At 45.3% G+C, this 20,806-nt stretch overlaps 1 protein-coding gene across 1 annotated transcript; it reads right to left on the reverse strand.

The window, feature by feature from the left end:
• Positions 1-20,577, reverse strand: LOC119459448 (cyclin-dependent kinase 20). Its single transcript, XM_037721223.2, has 9 exons — positions 20,170-20,577; positions 20,068-20,104; positions 14,375-14,563; positions 13,335-13,450; positions 11,397-11,459; positions 9,868-9,919; positions 5,261-5,332; positions 4,011-4,166; positions 1-247 (listed from the first exon to the last, which is right to left on the reverse strand). The coding sequence occupies exons 1-9, from the start codon at positions 20,316-20,318 to the stop codon at positions 107-109; spliced, it is 975 nt and encodes a 324-aa protein (XP_037577151.1). The 5' UTR covers positions 20,319-20,577; the 3' UTR covers positions 1-106.
• Between the last annotated feature and the right edge of the window lie 229 nt (positions 20,578-20,806).

The raw sequence follows: 20,806 nt of genomic DNA on the forward strand, positions 1-20,806 counted from the left end.
TCGAGTTCACAGTGCGCACTGATAATAATGCAGGGAGTTCACATATATATGTACGTCGTCACTCGTATGCTGACCGCATGGGTTGTATAAGCGTCACGCTAGCAGGCTACCAGCCCAGAGACGCTTCCTGGCTGCACGTGCCGAAACACACGTCCATGTCGAACTGCGGTCCCTGCTCCTGTGGCACGGGCAGCTCGCATGGTCTGCACGGCAGAGGCTCGCTCCAGAAAAACGAGTGCAGCAGGGCCTGGAAACCAGATTCGAAAGATGGAGGTATAGGTAAATGTAATTTTTTTACGCGTTAGCTTCAGCGTGAACGAACGTGGAAACAAGAGAATTACAGCGGACCAGTTCTAAGAACCCAAATTTTATTGGAAAAGCTTATAAACATCGAAATTACAGGGCCGGTTGGTGCACATACGTATACATTGCATGAATAAACAGCACGGGAGTTGCGTCACCTATAGTGCAGCACTTTTCACACTGATGGATTCCTGAATCCATCAGCGAAAAGTGCTGGTCTACAGGCGACGCAACTCTCATATCCTGAGTCTATAGACTCAGGATATGGATCTCGGGTTGTCAGGACGGACGCGGCGACGTGGGTTGTCGTCTAGCAGGTTGGATCGCGCCGATGTGCAAGGCACTTTATAGTTCCGCATATATGTATCTTCCTTTTTTTTTTCGTATACGTCTGGCTTGTTTACTTTACGTTCGTCCCTTGTCCACATTTTTGACCATTGGTCAGTTATGTTCGAGGTTTCTTTTCTCAAGGAGTCATCGTTAGTAAAACCTTGACATCTGCGTTCTGTAGGACGCGCGCTTGCCATCTGTAGATTGCCAAGAGCCTGTTAATCATGCGACTCTCTTCGGGCGCGTCCGATGGTGCTGTGTGTCAGAAGACGTAGCAGATGACTGCCAAGAAACTTCGTATTGCCCTTCGAGTTGGACGAATCACTCGTTCCACCGATGTATACGGGCTTAGGAGCATGAGCTATATATCATGTTGAGCAGATATTGAAGCGCGCCGGAACACAGACCAAATTTTACGGAAAAGCAGACAGGACAGCGCTTCTTCTCACAACGTGTGCTCCTGTCTTTCTTTCTGTAAAATTTTATCTGCGTTTCGGTGCGCTTGAATACCTGATCAACATGAACTTTAACCAACTATAGCCTGACTAGCCACCTTGTTGCATTATACAGACTTTATAACAAAGTGCTTGGGGCCTTTGAAACCATTCTTTATACAGGTCACTTCGTTGTACAAGTCGCGCATCGCATAACTCACAATAGAACAGGGACAGAATTATTCCTTCGTTAAACAAGTCATTTCGTTGTACAGAAGTATTCGTTGTAGAAGTGCTCGACTGTATTTGGAGACGTTGTTGTTGTTGCTTCAAAACATGGAGACGTCTTCAGCGTCTCATCGCCGCATTGTCTTAATCCTCTGCTAATTGGCGGTGCAGACGTAATCCGTGTGCATACTCTGGAGTACTGTGTTTTTCGAAAAAAAAAAACTCGCTTTTTAGACAGTCGAGTCCGTTGGGTCCCGCGGCCGTGGGTATACGCTTCCTATCGCGTCAGCACCCACGCGTACGACTCAGACAATATATCATGGCGCCGCTGTATCTCATACAATGCTTAACGGGCTGCCTCAGGTTCCAGCTGAAGTGGCTGAGCTGAGCTGAGCTCAGGTGACGTCCGTCAGCCAGTGAGATGAAGGCGGTGTTAAGAGCTACCGTGAAGTGTGGCTCGTCCCTTGGGCCAGACGAGTTAGATGATTATTATCTCACAACTACCTCTCTGCTTTTCCACAAAATATAATTATACCATCTGTCTCTTTTTGTGGTGATATTACCTAAAGACCAACCGCAACGAAATTCCAATCTGGCTAAATTTGTCATAAACGAAAAGTATATAACACTAATACTATCTTGGCAAAACCGCAGGGCTGGTAATTGCTCTGTTTTTTTTTTTTTTTTAGTCTTGCAAAAGCACCTAAGCAGACGACGCGTGCACCTGGTGGTTGTCGCTGTGACGTAAGTGCCAGCATGCCACCTCAGAGAATTTTACAGCGCGCCCCAGGCAGCCGCCTCATCTCGGAGGTCATGCTGAGGAACCGCGCGTTGTATTTCTTGCGTCACTTCCGGCAAGCAGTAATGGCGGCATTTATTTTTCTGTTTCGATTTCGAAAATGGCAGTTATTGCGAGCTTTTCGCGACGCTTCCGCTTGCATTTCAAACGTCAAAGTTTGCACGGGGGCTTCCATAAATCTACACTATCTCAAACTATAGGCTCTTTACAGGTCCAAACTTTCGCTGCAGCTGGCCTTTAATAAGAAAAGTAAACTGAGAAAATTGGTATTTATTCACTGTCAAAAACTTACCGCCAAAAACAAATACGAAGGGGGACGACAGAATTAGTTGATAGTAAGCACTCGTGTTGTCTTCTCTCCTTTCGACTTCGTCTGTTGCTGTACGCATAAATTTTCGACAAGATTCTACGCGATATCGGTGCCACTTTCACCTCTGTATAATTTGCCTTGAAAACTTTGATTGAAAGTTTTGAAATGAGATGGCGCGCTCAAGTGGTGGACGATGAATGAACGCTTCTTCTGGATTTTCCGACATTGTCGGCTGACGCGACCACTCTGCCCTGCTCGAAGTTTGTGGCATAGTGTATAGTACTGACGAACCATGGTCATAGAAAAATAGTCGCCGGAGAAAAATAGTCCCGCCTAAAGTTCCTTTATCAGTTGTCAAACGGTAAACCTAACTTGGACTCATCGTCATACTTGCTTCCACCTGGAAGAATTTATCCTCGCCGGAACATGTCTTTGTCTAAATTCCAACTAGCCCAACTCTCTGCCTCAAATGGATCATACCGGAAGTCGGTGCGCACACGTCACACAAACCGACTTCCGCTCTGTATGTTCCCATGGCAACCAAAGTCGCCGCCCCACAGCGAGCGCAAGTGACGTCATGTTTCTCGTCATACTTCCGCCTGAATCCGTGCCTCGACTGCGGAGCAAGTGAGAGTGATCCGGCGGGGAACGAGTTAATCTGAAACGACCAGGCGCGAACATGATCGACCGCGGAGCAAGAAATCCTGCTCCAGATCGAACTGTGAAAAACAACATTAGTGGAACGGAAAGGGATCATCTTTATATTAATAATTTATTTTAAGCGGAAGCCTCGATCATATGTCTCATGGTGAGGTCGCCGTTTCAAGGCCGTTTCAAAACCGCGTCGTCGACACGAACTGGTCCTCTTAGGATAAGAGGCGATAATGCGCATAAAACAGCGATTAAGGGTGGAAGGATGATTAAGCAAGTGAACTGAAGTGATAATGGGCATGTAGAGAGGTGAATGAGGTGACTTAAGAGTGAATTGATGGTGAATTAAGAGTGAATTGACGGTGAATAAAGGGGTTTAGTTGGGTGATAGGAGTCAAACGAAATGTAATAGTGAGATAGTTGGGTGATAGGAGTCAAACGAAATGTAATGGCGAGATAGAGTGAGCTAAGATAATTAAGAGTAAATGAGAGTGAATTAAGAGTGAATGAAGGCGAATCAAGAGTGATGAAAATTAGAAATTTGGAGTAACAGAGCAAACCAAGTGTGATGGAAGCAAAACCGAGATGATAGAGTGAATGAAGGTGAACCAAATGTATGTATGTATGTATGTATGTATGTATGTATGTATGTATGTATGTATGTATGTATGTATGCATGTATGCATGTATGTATGTACTGTGTGTATATATGTATGTATGTATGTATGTATGTATGTATGTATGTAGTATGTATGTATGTATGTATGTATGTATGTATGTATGCTATGTATGTATGTATGTATGTATGTATGTATGTATGTATGTATGTATGTATGTATGTATGCATGTATGTATGTATGTATGTATGTATGTATGTATGTATGTATGTATGTATGTGTATGTCGTCTATCCGGTTTAGTTGTTTGTTATAGGTGTGATCATGGCATGTGCTCACCTTTGAACACGTCACCCTCCTTTCTGGATCGTAGCACACGAACGCCCTGGCCAGGTCCCTGGCGTGCTTGCTCACATCGGGCAGGAGAGTGCGCCAGGGAACGCCGGCGCTCTCCGAGAAACTGATCTTGTGGTAGTCGGGCAGCTCTCGCACGCCCTGAGTGGTCACGAGACCATTGGGTCAGACGTTTCGCGCGGGAAATACGACACGCGAGGCTACGGGACTCGCGAGGCTTCGAAATAATCAATCAATCAATTAATCAATCAATCCACTTTAAAATGAAGGAAAGGTCATGTGTCCTATACCCGTAATCTCATGTCATCACGTGGAATCGTGTATAAACCTCGAATAATCCAATATAGATTAATCCTTTATCATATATATATATGTACGCGTATTTACGGTTATGACCAGACTGGACACCTGTGAATATAATGTCACCTTGCTTTGTTTTTGTCTTTCTGTGTACTGTAATAGCCCATCGCGGGATCTTCAATTTAAATAAATGAATTGAAAAACAAACGACCGCTTGGTCTGATTTTACAAATGCTTTAGGCAGTCTAAAACAGGAGTACGGCGCGCGGAAGCTATGACATAATTAACTTGAAGTCGTCTTTTTTTAGTTTTAGGTTTATTGCTGTTTCGGGTGTCAGCGTTGAAAACACTAGATTAAAGGAATGCACTAAACAAGAATCACAATTAAGGAACTGAATGTGTACTTGCAACATAGCGTCAATTAAGTCTTTATAATTAATTGTTTTAGTGCTCACGAGTCACTGCGCTATTGTCGTTTTGATGTGGCGTTCTGGCACTGACGAGAGTCACCAACAATGGCTTCAACTGATCAGAGAGTTTTAATCAATTATTTAACATAACACAGGAGAGACGTCGACACCGGCAGCAGCGCATGGTAGTGACATATATTGTGACGCTGTCTTCAACCGCAACATGTTAAAAAAAAACTTTGATGTTGCGTCATTGTTTTAACAGGACTTAAAAAAAATGTAAGTCTATACTGTACGCTATAAGAATTGTTTGTAGCCGCCTTTGTACCTGCAGATTTGTAGGACGCGGTCGTTGCAATTATACAGTTACGTGCACAGTATAGTTGACGTCTCTGTCGCCAGTGTTTCAGTATTCCGTAAAATATATGTGTTACTTGTACTGATCGACTCACTAGGACCCTCAGATCAGTCTTGATTGACCAGCAAGCCTCCGCCTCGACACTTCAACTTTCGTTCAATACCTACCGGCCAGACCTGTTCATCAGGAGTTCCGAGAGCCTTTATGACGAGGCACAGTTGCTCGATGTCGCTTTCACCCTGAAAAAAAAATAATAAATATATAAATAAAATAAGAAGGGGGTGGAATGGGGGGGGGGGGGGGCAGAGAACCACAGCGACATAGCGATGTTCACCGCAGAAAGCTTTTTACACTTCCCGCGAAATTTTGGGTAAAAACATGGAGCGTTATACGGGAATCCTCGCGAGATTTCAAGGAGTCGCATACGCCATGGTGGATCATCCTGTTTTCACCACTTTTAATTGCCCTTGGTCGTTGGAATCAGCTCGCAGAAAACATTGTATCCTCGGACATCGATCACGACTCAGTCCTTGAGAGGTTCCAGTTTTATTGCTCGGTGTTAAATGCTTATTGAGTTCCCTTCCTTTCTTATTTAATAGTCTTGAGGTAAACATGTGTAAAGCTTGTTGTATAATGCTTAATGTATTATTCTAACTTCTTATTTGACTATATATATATATATATATATATATATATATATATCACTTTTGGTTCCCACTGTCTTCCTCCAAGCCCATGTTCATCTTTCCTTGGCATTCTACTTGATTGTAATTTGAAATATCTGAATCATATATAGCTCACATAAAAAACAGAATCAGAATAGCTTACGGTATACGCATCTTAATTAAAATACGCCCTTACTTCACGCGTACCACATTACTCTCACTTTGCCATTCTTTTGTGCACTTTCATATTACTTATGGTATAGTATGTTGGGGAAACACCCACTCGTATAATACTAATATTGCGTCTCTCCAGATAGTTCAGAACCACGCCATAAGAATAATTACGTGCAGTTCACGTTTTTCTAAAGCCAAATCTCTACTACATGTGAATCTAACATCCTTACCATCTCTGGACTCACTAAATACAACGTAGGCATTTTTTTTCTACAGATTTCCGAATAACGAGCTACCACTGATCACATTTTCACCATCTAACCTGATGGTTTATAGTACCACCAGATTCGCGTTGAACACCAGTTTTATTATACCAAGAGTCCGCACTAACTATGGTAAACAGACCGTAGAATTCACCTCCATATCAATATGGAACACTCTTCCACTTATAATGAAAAACGCAAGATCTTTACACCAATTTAAAGGAGAACTAAAAATGCATTTATTATTGAAATACTAACGAGAAGATTTATTGTGTCCCGTTCATTTTGTATATTTTTGTTTCGTCCATTTTTATTTTTTTTTATTCTTGTAAAAAAAGCGAATAAACTGTTATTAATTTTTTATTCAATATTTTTTTCATGCAATTTTTCTTGTTACCATGAGATATGCTAAAACTTGTTATTCTTTACAATCTACTGAGTATTTTGTTCTGTTAACGCCCTTTTCTTTTTGCTTGTGTACTACCTTATTGTGTGCTACTGTTGCTTTAAGATAACTATCACAATTGCTCTTGTATAGGAGGTCCCGATACAGTCTTTGATTATAGGACCTCCTTCTGTATACTAAATACTTGTAATATGTCCCAACTTTTAATAGTAAATTCTGATATATATTTGTGTTCAACACTTACCGATGTTTATTACGTTATCACGTTTCATTATTTGTAGTCCATCCTGTAATGCGCGTATGGGCTCTTAGGGTAAATGGATAAATATATAAAAAGGCTTTATGCGTATTTGTGTCATCACTGTGCAGGAAACACTTTGTGGTTTCATTGCGTCTGCTGTGAATTTCGATTACATGATTGTGATGGCCATTCTATGAATGTGTCTAAAGACTTCCAACTTCAGCTTTCTCTACCTTTCTTCGTGCATTTGACTAAAAATAAGTCCCCTAATAACAGAAAGCTCTCGTATGTCCGTAAACCGTAAACGTAATCACAGTTCACGAAATACCGGTACACAGGAGAGAGAAACGTGCGCAGCAGCGCCGATGGCGCCATCTTGTCACTGTGACGTCATCTAGGGGACACGCAACTAAAATTGCAACGACCCTGTTCATGCTCATGCAGCAAAAGCATTGGCGACAACAATCATTAGCGTAATTCTCTTCTTTTTCCCCGTTCTGGGAGAGCAACGATATGTAACATGAAGAAAAGCAGAGACGTGGTGGTTGAACAACTTGAACGTCAAAATCTATAGCCTCACCAGCTATGCACAAAGTTACACAAAACTTCAAAGTTACACAAAAAATGTAGGTATAACGCGGGTTATGTGTATACGGCCATCAAGAGAAAGGTGCAGATAAACAAGATAAGATGACACGGAACATCAACAACCACCACCAACATCATTATGCACATGTACACATGTATATATAATTTCCACGCACCAAACGTTTTATGCCGCAGGGCAAACTTTCAAAAAAAAAAAAGTACATTCGCTAAAGGTTAACTTCGGCAACAGCGCATGAGATACACTTTACAAGCACTGAAAAGCTAAAAAAAACTGCACGCAGATGACTCTCCCCACAAAATGGCAACGAAAGCATTTGATTCGAACTGAATAGCGTAATCCTTCTATAGCGATAGAAATTACATGGACGCCCCAAGCGAATTTTTGCCGTCGTCGTCGCCGTTGCCGTGAGGTTTCATATATAATTAGGTAAATGTACGCTATATGCCACGCCATGCTATAAGACATGCGGTGTGTGCGCTTTATATTGCCACACCATTCTATCACTAAAGTTGCTCATAAGATGGTTTCATTCTTGACAAAATTATTCTTCGGTATTTTGAGAACGCACAAACTAAAGTCCCTAAGATATATATATTTTTTTGCTTTCTTTAAGTAGCGACAAGCTTTCAAGCGCCGCCGACGAATTTCATTGGGCGGCGCTCATTCCGGCAGCCATGTTCTTCCTAACGCTGCTCCCACGCAATCACGTGCACGCTGCTGCGAGCAGCGTAGATAGCAGCTGCCGTTGACGGTCGCACGCTATCTAGGAAGATAATGGCGGCCGACGTAGTACATGTCGCTATCTTAAGAAAGAGCAGGAAATCTAGGGACTTTAGCGCAAACAATTGTCATGAAACAAAACACCGGCAGCGGATGCCTTTCATCTTAAATCTTCTCCGATGTAAATATTAAAAGTGCGAAAGAATAGCAGAGCGCAAACTTGAATATTGTGCAATTTTGTTGGCGCGACTGTGCACTACCTCCGGGATCGGCCCAGGAAAAAGGTTTAAAACATTCCCGATACGGAAAAGTTAGCGTTCTAGAAGCTTGCTAGTGCACACTGTAGAAAAGTCGTGGTAAAGTCGCTAAGAAAGACGTTGGCTCTAATCAATAAACATAAATGAAATTTTTCCGATGGCAGGATTCAAACAGAGGACCCCTAGCACCACAAATCGCGTTTTTATTTAGTCAGCTTACGTTTACCGCAATTCATACTGCCGCTACAGCTATACGTGTCTTACAGTTCGTGTAATATTCCAACATGTTGCTATCGCATTCATTTCTTCGCCCTTATGGCGAAACTGCGTTATTATTTTTTTTTTCTTGTCAGTTTCTAACCGGAGTGAGAAAAAAAAATGTCACGTGCTTGCCGTTTTACTGTTCGCGAAAATAAAAAAAAATAAAGAAAGAGAAAAAGGGTATACAAGATAACGCGAACTACGACAAGATAAAGAAATAAAAAAAAAAAGAACCTTTCGACCTAAGTTAATTAAGCGTTACGGCTTCAGCATAACAAGTGGACTTGTGCCGCCGTCTACTGGCCGGTGGTAAAGGAAGCAAGTGACAAGATCAGTGACAGGGCGCTCTTCCAGTAGATGGCGACACCATATTATTATTTGCCAAACAGCATGTAATGGGAAATGGTTCTTCAAAGCTATGAGGTATGACATGCATTACATATTTAACTAATTGTAAAGCAAGCTTTCCCGCAAGGCTGTTCTTACTTCGCTTTCATTTGAATAAAGACCGTTGTATACCACCATTAGATGTGCAAAATAAAAATGTCCGTTCCTTATCGAAGACAACGACAAACATTTTTCCAAGTTGTAGAAATTCTACACGGGCTTCAGTGTAATTCTTTAAAATTCTTTTTCATGCTTGCTAAATGCCACTTAACAAGTATAAAAGTTGGGGCATATTTTAAGAGATATTTTAATTCGACACTGAAGTTCATCGCGAAATTTCGGAACTGGCGTAATTGACATTATGGTGACGTTACGACAGGGAGCGAACTTTGCTAACGTTGTATGATGAGGTTACTCGTAAAAAAAAAAAAAAAAAAAAAAAAAAAAAAAAAAAAAAAGTGCTCCGCACATTTCTTCTGGCTGTGCTCACACGCGGTAGCCAGAGTGATTGAAGGATCGAAGCGTTAAATATACATCATCATCATCATCATCAGCCTATATTTATGTCCACTGCAGGACGAAGACCTCTCCCTGTGCTCTCCAATTACCCCTGTTTTGCGCTAGCTGATTCCAACTTGCGCCTGCAAGTTTCTTAACTTCATCGCCCCGTGCACCTAGTTTTCTGCCGTCCTCGAGTGAGCTTCCCTTTTCTTAATATCCATTCTGTATCCATCCTATGTACATACATATCACTATACAGTAATCACAATAGATTAATAACTTGACTCACACGAAACAGAGGCGAACCGTTCAACATCTCCGCGAACACGCAACCCAGGGCCCTGCGAATCAGGTGAAATACGTTAACTCACTCACTCACTCACTCACTCACTCACTCACTCACTCACTCACTCACTCACTCACTCACTCACTCACTCACTCACTCACTCACTCACTCACTCACTCACTCACTCCACTCCACTCCACTCCACTCCACTCCACTCCACTCCACTTCACTTCACTTCACTTCACTTCACTTCACTCCACTTCACTTCATTTCATTTCATTTCATTTCATATTTCATTTCACTTCACTTCACTTCACTTTCGTTGGTCAACAAGAGCTCGAATTTTTTGCGCGTGGTATGAAGAATGCTAATCGCAGACTAGCTACCATATATGGCATTGTCAGATATGCTCCGAGCACGTGTTCTGTTACGAACCCGTAGTGAGGGGCCCTGCGGGGTATTTGTATATGCTTTGATCCCGGAAATTAAACTCGTTGTTGAAAGCTAGAGCTGTGTGTGCGCTTTGTTCTCTGTCGCGCTCTTTTGTCCTGCGAATAACTTTAGTACAACGCATCAACAAGCCCAACATAGTCAGTTGTGAACAGCGTAACAAAATGGCGTACGTGACGTCACGTGAATACTCCCTTTATGTTCCTCATTGTTTCTCTCTTCTCTTCTCCCCAGCGCAGACAGCTGACGAAAGAAACGTACCTCGAGAGGTCGACGTGATTGCCCTTCTTCAGAGAATAACCTTCACTCTATAAATTTCCATTACCGTTAGCCAGAAACAACACGAAAATAAAAAACAAGTGGCGACGCTCCCTAGAAGTCCCCGCACCTACAGCTTCTCGTGACGCCATGGATTTTGAAAGCGTCTACCGTAGTATCAAGGAAAATGAATTACGTTGTGTTCTGAATAAACAAAATATCATAACTATCCGGGAGGGGGGGGGGGGGGTGTTTGACGCAAACATGCCAAAATACTTAGAAATCTGTGACGTCACACTAAGGTACCGGTGCTGTGGTTGACGCGCGACCACGGTGGGCGCGACGTTCATAAAAAAAAAGAAAGAAAAAAAAGAAGGAAGGATAGTATTTCCTTCATTTCCTGCGCTAACAAAGCGGAATTCGTTCCCCGCCAAATAAATGAAAACAAAAATTGCCCTGAAAAGTTCCTCACTAGATTAAGCTAATTTATGTGTTGATCTTCACGAATTTACTTTTACTAACAAGCGAAGCCACGCGCGGGAATAATATTTTATTAAAATAGTTTCTTATATCTTTTTTTTTTTTTCGCCTCAGTTTTACTTCTCTCAAAGAGACATAGAGAAGTAAGGAAGCCCGACGCGGATCGCCGCTCTCAGTTCAACTCGGCGGAGACTGAATATTGATTTTTACGGCGACTGCGCGCAACCCCTCCCCGACTACACCTCGATTCCGGTTGAAATGGCAAAAAATTAAAGATAAAAGAAAAATAAGACAGAGGAAGGATAAAGAGAGAGAGAGAGAGTGATGAACATTCGCCTCCTCGCCAGAGATCAATGCCGGGTCCGTAGCGTTGAGCCCCGTACAGCAGCTCCGGGGCCCGGTACCACCTGCGCGGTTTAGAGGGAAGTGTATAACACACGTCGAGATCGGGCTCCTCGATCGGGTCTATACAATTTCTTCAATTTAGGAAACCTCGTGATCTCCTACAGCACACGCCGCCCGTTCCCCTACCGCCTGTCCCAGTTACAACGTTAGCCAAGCTGTTAAAGGAAAAAGAAGAATAAAGAAGAAAAAAAACAACGCGAATTGAATTGAACTCTAGGGTTTTACGCGCCAAAACCACGATTTGATTATGAGGCACGCCGTATACTGGGGTACTCCGGATTAATTTTGACCACCAGGGCATCTTATAACGTGTCCCCAATGCCCTGAACACGGGCGTTTGTTGCATTTCGCCCCCGTCGAAATGCGGCCATCGCGGCCGAGATTCGATCCCGCGACCACGCGCTTAGCAGCGCAACACCGTAGCCGCTAAGCCACCGCGGCGGGTAAAACAATGCGCAATTAAGATACAATTAGTAAAACCTACGTTGTTCGTTCGTCACAGGTCTGACGACCGAACACTGTATAGGTCTTACAACCGTATATCTTGCACCGTGTTCTTTTTTTTTTTCCCCTCGATTTTCTTCTTATAACAGCTTGACTAACGTTAGCTGGGACGCCCTATATTGAGGCCGATCCACAACGTTCGTAATCTGCCGCTGAATTTCCGAGGAAACGATCATGAATATCACTTCGATAAGGTATACAGACTTGGGCCGGTTGGTATAGAATATGGTTCAGGTTCTGCAGTACCAGGTACTACCAGCGCTTATAGGAAGCACAGAGAAAAGCGCTGTGTGCGCGTCGCTTTTCTTTTTTTTTTTTCCCCTGTGTGCTTCGCCTAAGCGCTGGTCCTCCGTCGATGTCATCGCCATCATGCATCATCATCATCATACAACCACGTGCGTCGGCTTGTTGAAACTGTGAAGTTAATTTTTTATGCTGCGACAGCGATTAAGAGCCCGAAACCGTATAGGTAGTACGTCTACGTGAACTCGATAAAGTCGAGTCGAGCCATACTTGTCGGGCCGAAAAGCGATCGTCGCGTTCGGGTATAAACGCTAGCGGGTCGGGACGACCGAGCATCGAGGCGAGTTCGGTGAACCTCTCCTGCAAGGGGTGGGTTGGCTCGTTGGGTCGAGTTGGGTCGGCTCGACTTCAGATGAGTTCGTTATGAAGAAGCTCGAGTTTGCCCTGTACGTCCTTCTCATTATCCACCTCGTCGTGCATATGGAGGAAGACAGTTTATACCGCGCTGTCGTAGACGCCGCGACGTCCTCAGGCCATATTCTCATCCTCGGCTTCGCACTGACGATGTGGCGTATTGACAAACAAAACTTCGCCCACCACCGGAGCAGGTGGTGTCCACATCCTGCAGCGACGGTTGTCCGCCGAGTAACAGAAACGGATCTCGAAGGCTAAGCTTTCGTAAACTGCGTGTGCCGGAAGTAATTGCGGAGCCGCAAACGGCGTCATGGCCGCCGTGTTTTAGACATCGCGGCACCTATTCGAGATCACGCTCCTGCGGCAATGTGAAGTTGGCTCGATAGGACCGGTTCCCGATCGGCCCCAAGCGCTTCGGAGGCCCCAAGCACTTCGTTCTAAAGATATGTTCGACTGTATGTCATACGCGGTCATGCCCCATATCATGTATGGGAATGCATATGGGGTCCCCATATATGTTCATAGGGTATTATTGGATGTAAGGCATCTGGTTTTTATCGATAAGGGAAGGACGCCGATATCTGAAAGAATTTTGGGCTGGTGCATCTGAACATATTCTCCTGACATGGACAGTGGTGTGAAACTACCGCTGCACTCTTGGTTAGCCACACCCGACTAGACATAGTATAACCGCTTCGACACACCACGGTGCGCACCTCGTAGCAACGCCAGAGCTGTGCTCTCGGTCCCGCGAATCCAGACAGGCGAGGCCGAAGTCGGCCAGCTTCAAGATTCCTTCACTGTTCACCAGCACGTTTGTTGGCTTCAGGTCCTGCATCGTGTCAGTCAGTCAAAGTCACAGTCAAGTCAAATCAGTCAGTCATTCAATCAATCAATTAATCAATCAATCAACTGCCACCGTTAGAGACTTCCTTGTAAGCGCGGTTATCGACAGTCGTTACTACAGTCGGATACAACTTAAGTTTGCAGTGAAGCCACGCCCATGCCCTCATAACCGCCAGCCACTGTTTCTCCGCGAGGCTGCAAATAGTTCGTACTTCAAACTTTCCCTGTTACCTAAATAAGGCGGTAACCTCAAAAATAAAATTATGAGCTCGTCATTTTATACGTTTTCACTCGTCTATTATAGTGGAGCGTACAAGTACGACAAGTACAGTCGTATCAAGTACGCCGCCATTTTCAAAGGTCGCATGACGACGATTTTGTTTGCTTCTGCGATTGACTGGCGGAGTAACACAACCCCAAGCGGTCCGTGTGCCTTTGTTGCTAACTGCTGTTTTTTTTTTTTTTTTTTTTTTTTAGGTTGTATCCAACTATATATTTCTTCTGTTCGCGTTGTGATCTCCGAGCTCGCCGCAGCGCTTCGCGATCTTAAAAGAAACATAAATTTTCTTTTTACCGTATTTTAGAGCGCATCTTCTAGGTGCGCGTCGGCCTCACTCATCCTATACCTCCGCGTAACCAAGCATGCAGTGCAGTGCAGTGCCGCCGAGCACGGTAGCACATTACGGGGGCATTACACGGCATTCCGAGCCAGGCACAACAGTGCGCAGTTTCTGCACGTAACTCCGATGTCAGTTTCATGCACATGTTCGCTTGGGCAATGATAAACAAATACGTATACGTATTTCAATATTCCTTAGCAATTTTTGGCTCTGCATGACTGTTCGCGCACGCCATTCCATTTATATTTATTATATTTAGTTATTTATATCAACGCGTACAACGCTCTTACCCTGTGTAGAATTCCCATGCTGTGGCAGTGTTCCAAGCCGCACAACAGCATCCGCATGCAGCACTTGACGTGGTCCTCGCTCAAAGGTCGTTCGGGGTTGTGGATGAGCGTGGAGAGATTGCAGCACAGCAGCTCGAACACCAGCAGAACACCGCTACTGCTGGCGATCACCTCAAGCAGCCTGACCACCTATAGTCAGTTTCGGCATGTGTCCGTTCGAATAACAGTAATAAAAAAAATTAGGGCAGAAACTCCCCACTGGGGAATTGTCATATAGTGCGTAGCATTCTTTTGTAAACATTACCTATACGAAGCCTATACTCTACCCTTGAAACCAACACTGCCGTATTTTAAGAGATAAGCAACTTCAATACCACGCATGCACACTATGACGATGGATGGGTGGATGGACGAAGAACTTTATTTGGGTCTTTCAGGGCCCGCGCTATAGCGATCTCCCCAGTAAACTCGTTACCACGAATTGATCTTGTGCTTGATAAATAACAGAAATGTTGTGGTAGTGCTTTTTTCCCCTCGCATAACCGACACGCTCACCTGCGTTCCAACGCGCCCTCCTTGCGTTTTCAGCGCGTTCCTTGCGGCGCAAGCTCTGGCCTCGGTCTACGTTCCAACTGCGCCTCGGTAAGGCCAAATCGAAACCATGTCGAAACGCGCCCGCTTGCCCGCGAGAAATTCGTAAGGGTGTTCTACGCTGCTTATCGATGCATACGTCCGTGGCGTATAATACTAAGAATGTCGCAGTTTCACCCGAAAGGCGAAGCACCAATTGCGATAGCAAATCAGTAGAGAGCTATACGGAGTAACGATGAGTTTTATCAGCTATATAAACTTGGACATGTAGCAGAACCAGCAACGCGCAGAACTGTTGTCGACGCCATCGGCGTTTTGCCCGCGTTCGCACCGAACGCGCGCGGCGTTGGTGACTGTTGCCGGTGCCTCTGGCGGCGGCTTGGAGGTTTTCGACGAGATCGGAACGGGACACTCGTCGAGCAGCGTCGGAAGTCTTTACCGCCTTCTCACCTCGCAACGTTTTTATATAAATACGCATTTGGTGCCGCAGCTAAACGTCGCCTCCCCTCCCTCCTTCCCGTCCCCCCACGGCCTTTCGCACGACGGAAGAAGTCGCGTTTGCTCTCCGCCGTGCGTTCGCTCGCCGTGAAAGCGCGCGTCCCTCGCGCGCTTTCACTCGCACATACAGCATACGGCGCGCGGCGACGATTTCATCGCCGTTGGACTTCATACGGAACCTCACGGCGACGACGACGCCGATGGCAGAAATCCGCTTGGAGTGTCCATATAATTGCTATCGCAATAATAAAGAAGAAAAAAGGCGTCCGCGGCGTAATGGTTTCAGTATCTGGCTTCTGTACTATGCATCGTGTGTTCAAATCCTGCCGTCGGACAATTTTATTGGTGTTTATTTAATTATTTATAAAACAAAACTTGTCTAAGATGATGAGTTTACAAAGCCGTTTGAAGCCAGAAGGACGAAGTTTAGGCACATATGCTGGCTGACTGAAATATCGCGTCGGAGTTGACCTATTCAATCCCAGATAGTGGTACGTGCTTTTTGGAAAATGAAACGGAAGGTCTAACGGAACGTTCCGTAGCAGAAGATGATCCCGGGCACCTAGCCAAAATAATACTACGTCTTAAAAAAAAAAAAGACGCAGTTTCGCCCGAAAGGCTCGCATCGATTGCGATAGCAAATTAGTAGACAGCTATACGAAGTAAGGATAGTTTTATCGCCCGTGTAAACTTGTAAACATTCGCTTACTAACTAAATTAACAAGCACGCTGTGTCACGCGCGCACAGGTAAACATGAACACATCTCGCTCGATGACCGCGGAAACTCGCTGTCAAAACGCTGGAGTGACTCGATTCAACATGAACGTTGAAAGCACAACCCATACGAAGCTAACGACCCACGGCGCACTTTCTCCACATCGCAGATCGCTTTGAAGATAAGGTCCGCGCAGCCGGCGCGGGCGCACTCTCCTCCTCTCCGTCGTCGTATCCCCCCCCCCCCCCCTCCCTTGCCTCGCGCGCGAATGGAATGAAGACGGCGCGCGTCCGACCGGCCTTCCTCCCTAGGGTGCGCGAGATAGAGCCGCGATCGTCAACTGACCCTCGCAAGCTTTCACTCGCACATACAGCGTACGGCGCGCGGGGACGATGTTATCGTGTTTGGACTTTATGCGGAACATCACAGCGACGGAGACGGCAGAAATGCGCTTGGAGTGTTAATTGCTAGTACAATAGAAAATGTGATTCAGTGATAAAGCTTCATAAATCTACTGATTTATGACGCCTTCCAGTAAAAAATTTACTCGACATCCCCGGCCTGCGAAACTGTGGAAAATCGCCACTACAACTGCTGAGGGTGGTATTCTTTATAAATGCGAAAGCATTATATGACCCATGGAGCGATATAGATCCGCAGTTTACATCCGATGGTACCGAAATCCATGTGACCAAGTGATGACGTCACGTTTGACATGATGACGTAACGTGGTTACGTCCTCACGTCAAACTTCGCGTGATGATTTCATCACACCGTGTTTTCATCACATCGTGTTTTAACTTTTACTGCACACCAGCAACGCGTGATGTGTTTTTTTTTAGTGTTTTTTTTTGTTTGTTTGTTTTTTTGCGTCTTACACGCCAGGTACCAGATGCCATCTGAGGTCATTTCAAAACTTGTTATAAGTAAGGTTGAATCAAGGCGTATTATTAATATTTGTGATATTCAAGATTCCTCGTGTTGATTTTCAAAACACGCATAAGCCAGGAATCTTAAAGGTCGTTGTATTGTGTTCCTGGTTCGCAGATGACACAATCATAGAACTAAAGTAAGGACTGGATACCTGCCGGAAAGGACTTCAGTTTAAAATTCTATTGTATTTCTGCTTCGCAGATGGCACATATTGTAGAACTAACAATAAGAACTGGATCTCTGCTGGCAAAAACTTTATTGAAAATACCTCTTTTGCCAGCGTAAAAGAATCTACCGATTTTAAAGTAGAAATCTGCTGCTATTTCTTCATAACCTGTGGCAACACTGGATCGTTGCAGTCTAGCGCTACGTGTGTGTAACGCTGAGCGAGAGGATCCATATGTAAACCGTACCTATTTTGGAAAACGAAAAGTTTGAGTCCTTCCATCTTGGAGACGGAGGCTTTACGGGACGACCAAGACTGCCAAGATCCCCCCAACTGTATAGCAACAGCAAGCAGCGGAGACAACCTGTATTTACTACAAGTTACGAATAGTCGAGGAATGCTATGTTAACACATCTTTGCTGTTTGACAATCCTGAACGCTTCAATAACTTCCCGCGGGCGTCGGTCCCTGCGTTTATTACTGGGTGTCGCACGTAATTAACTTGTGCCTAAATTGTGCAAGTGCCACGTAGCTGTACAGAACCAGGGTTATGTTGTTTGCCGTTGCTTGGAGCAAGTCAGACAATTTTTTTTGTGGGTTACCTCATTACATTAATTATTATTATTTAATCACGTTCTCAAATATTATACTGAGAGCAAAAGTGTCAATGAGAAAATTGTAGACCACCCTAAAAAATTCCCGATCCAGCTTGCGACATAAAAGTTTTTGCAAGCGTGAAAGAAGACCACGATAAGTGTTGTGCGACTATACCGTGTGTCACTATTGTGGTTTTTGTTTTATTGCGACAGCAAATATAGAAACACGCAGACGAGTTTTCGATATCGCCGTGATGTTCGTAGAAATTTCGAAGCGCGACAAGATCCTATCGCGCTCCGTATGCTGTGGATGCGAAGGTGAGGGTGAGAAGGATGGTGGCTTGGTGCGAGCCGTCTTCCTAGTCTCCCAATGCAACGCTTCCCAATGTTAGAGGTCACGTGATCAAGTGCTCGCAGGGGAGGGGCGCGTGGTAACGTGATCAAGCGCGCCCTAAGGAGGGCAGGTGAACGTGCCCTTCCTTCTCTCGCCCAGCCGTGGCTGCGCCGGCTGAACGCATAAGCGGCCCGCGCGCCCTCTTTTGGAGGTAATCTGCAAATTGTGCAAAAAACGTGGGCCAGCCGAGATGGCTCAAGTGCGCTGTCTTACCGCGAACCTAGTGTTGGAGGTCACATAATCTCAAGTTTCGGAGACGTGTTGATGCGAGAGGCAGCACGAAGCGTTCGCTCCCTGCGTTCTTCACGCCAGCATTGTGACAGTGAGTATTCGCGGTCGTGACTGAAACGCATTTCCAGAATGACACCAGTATGGAGATATGTGCCATCAAACTAACCGTACAAATGCACTGCTAATTCAAATTTCATAGTGTTAATTCAAATTTCATACTTACTTTTTAAAGAATACGCTTTTATGCATTGAAGCACACAAGTAACTGGGCACCCATGTATTTCGTCCCACACTACGGGAAATAATAATAGGGAGTTTTAGTATAGCGGTTGCGTTAGCGTTAGCATTTTGCTCCGTTGTGCTATTCTAAAACACTACCTTGTACCGCGCAGTGCAGCCTTTCTTTGCGTAACGCTAACGTAAGCGTTTTCCGCTATACTAAAACTCCCTTATATCTCTATCGTACGCTGCTATTTGAATAGGCGTTAGGATAAGTTCCATTTCGCCCGGTTCGCCATCCTTGTGCAGTCCTACGCTATCAATGATTTCCAGATTTTAATCGACTTTCTTGTCTTCTAACTACACGATTTACCGCTGTGTTCTTTGTTCTTGCAGTTATTAGGAAAGTATGACATTAGTGTACTAGAACAGCTAGCGTACTTCAACTTATGTTATTATATCTCACGTATATACATTATTACTATATGCATTACCTTTTATTACAGCGTAAGCTGTTATGGGTTCATTCCAAAAGCCGTTTCGGGTCCCGATGGTGCCGCCGCCGACGGCGTCCGCCGCGTAACCAGTATCGCCGGAAACGCGAAAAAAGTACCAGATTCCCGCCGGGATCGAACCCGCGCCCGCTGCTTGGGAGCCAGATACTCTCCCAACGGAGGCGTTGCTCTACCACTGAGCCATGCAGGCATTGCTATCGGGCCGCGGAAAATAACCTGGCAAGCGCGCAAGGGGAGACGACTCGAGCCTCTACCAGTATGGTGGCGCCATCTAGGTTAGGTGCCTGTAAACGCAGCGTCCGCAGGTGCAGACGACGATATGCGATTCAGACGAGGCGCACAATCAACGCGCTCCCGAGCCTCCGCCAGCATGGTGGCGCCATCTAGTTAAGGTGCCTGCAAACGCGGCGTGCCCGACATGTAAGTTGCAGTATAGTGCCTAGAATATACTTTCTAGGCACTGTAGTTGCAGTTGTAAGGCTTGATCGGGCTCAGCAGACTGCTGTGCAGAGAGCATTACAAGCCGCAGCTCGCCGTCGACGCCGGGCGGACAGTTCAGATCGTTCTCGTCAAAACGAGGTGAACAGACTGCCACGAAGACCCTGTTGTGCGTGGTGCCCAAAGTGGAGCTGCTCTTGAGCCGCTCCACCAGCTTACGCTGTGCCTGTGCTGCTTGTGCCGCGCAGGCCTTTGACATTTCTAAATAAGGACTGTAGTAACACCTTCTACAACTCCATTGCTCTTTTGTTTGGGCCATGGCGGCGTTCTCGATCAAGTACGCAGATACCGCCCATACGGTATACCGTATATGAAAGTCGTACTGGTTGCACTTACATTTTCGTGTTCCAGGTGCTGTATGGCCTTGATTTCCCTACAAAAAGGGAGTGCGTTCGGTACTCGCGCTTTTGAGAGCGAGCGAGAGGCTCAAAATCATACCTGAGAGTCGCACACGGCAGGCTATTGTCGGCAGCTCTGTGCGGAATTTTCTTCACAGCCACTATCTTACCTGTCAAAGAGCACCGAGCCTTCAAAACCACACCGTGCGCGCCTTCACCGATCCATCCGAGCGCCTTGTAATTATCCATCGCTCATTCTTTCAGCGGCGGTGCATAACATCTAAGCGATCCAGAGCGTGCTTGTTGTGTACGCGCTGCCGAGGTTGCCATGGTGCTGAAGAGCGCGCATTTTGTTTTGAACAAGGCCCAATCTAGTTCGAGCGAGACGTTCTGGTGTGGGAAGCAGTGTGACGCTGTCTGGGTAAACGAATCGAAAAGTGTTTCTCTAGTTGCCGCGAATGCTGTCGCAATCGGTGCTTCGAAAGCGCATGCGACGCTCGTACGTCGCAGTAGATCGCGTACGACGAAACGAATTTCCCGCGTTTATAGTTTTCCGCCTCACGGACAGGAACGTGTGGCAAACGGTAAAAAGAATTGAGCAGTCGGAAGCCTTTTATTCCGTAATTCTTTGAGACACATCAAGCACACGCCCCGTTACATATTTTTCACTCGCGCCGCTGTTGCCTACCGCCCCCGCTGCTGCTACGATTCTGTGTAGATGTCGCTAGTCACAAAAG

The sequence above is a fragment of the Dermacentor silvarum genome, chromosome 7, assembly GCF_013339745.2.
Source record: "Dermacentor silvarum isolate Dsil-2018 chromosome 7, BIME_Dsil_1.4, whole genome shotgun sequence".
In the NCBI taxonomy this organism is placed as follows: Eukaryota; Metazoa; Arthropoda; class Arachnida; order Ixodida; family Ixodidae; genus Dermacentor; species Dermacentor silvarum.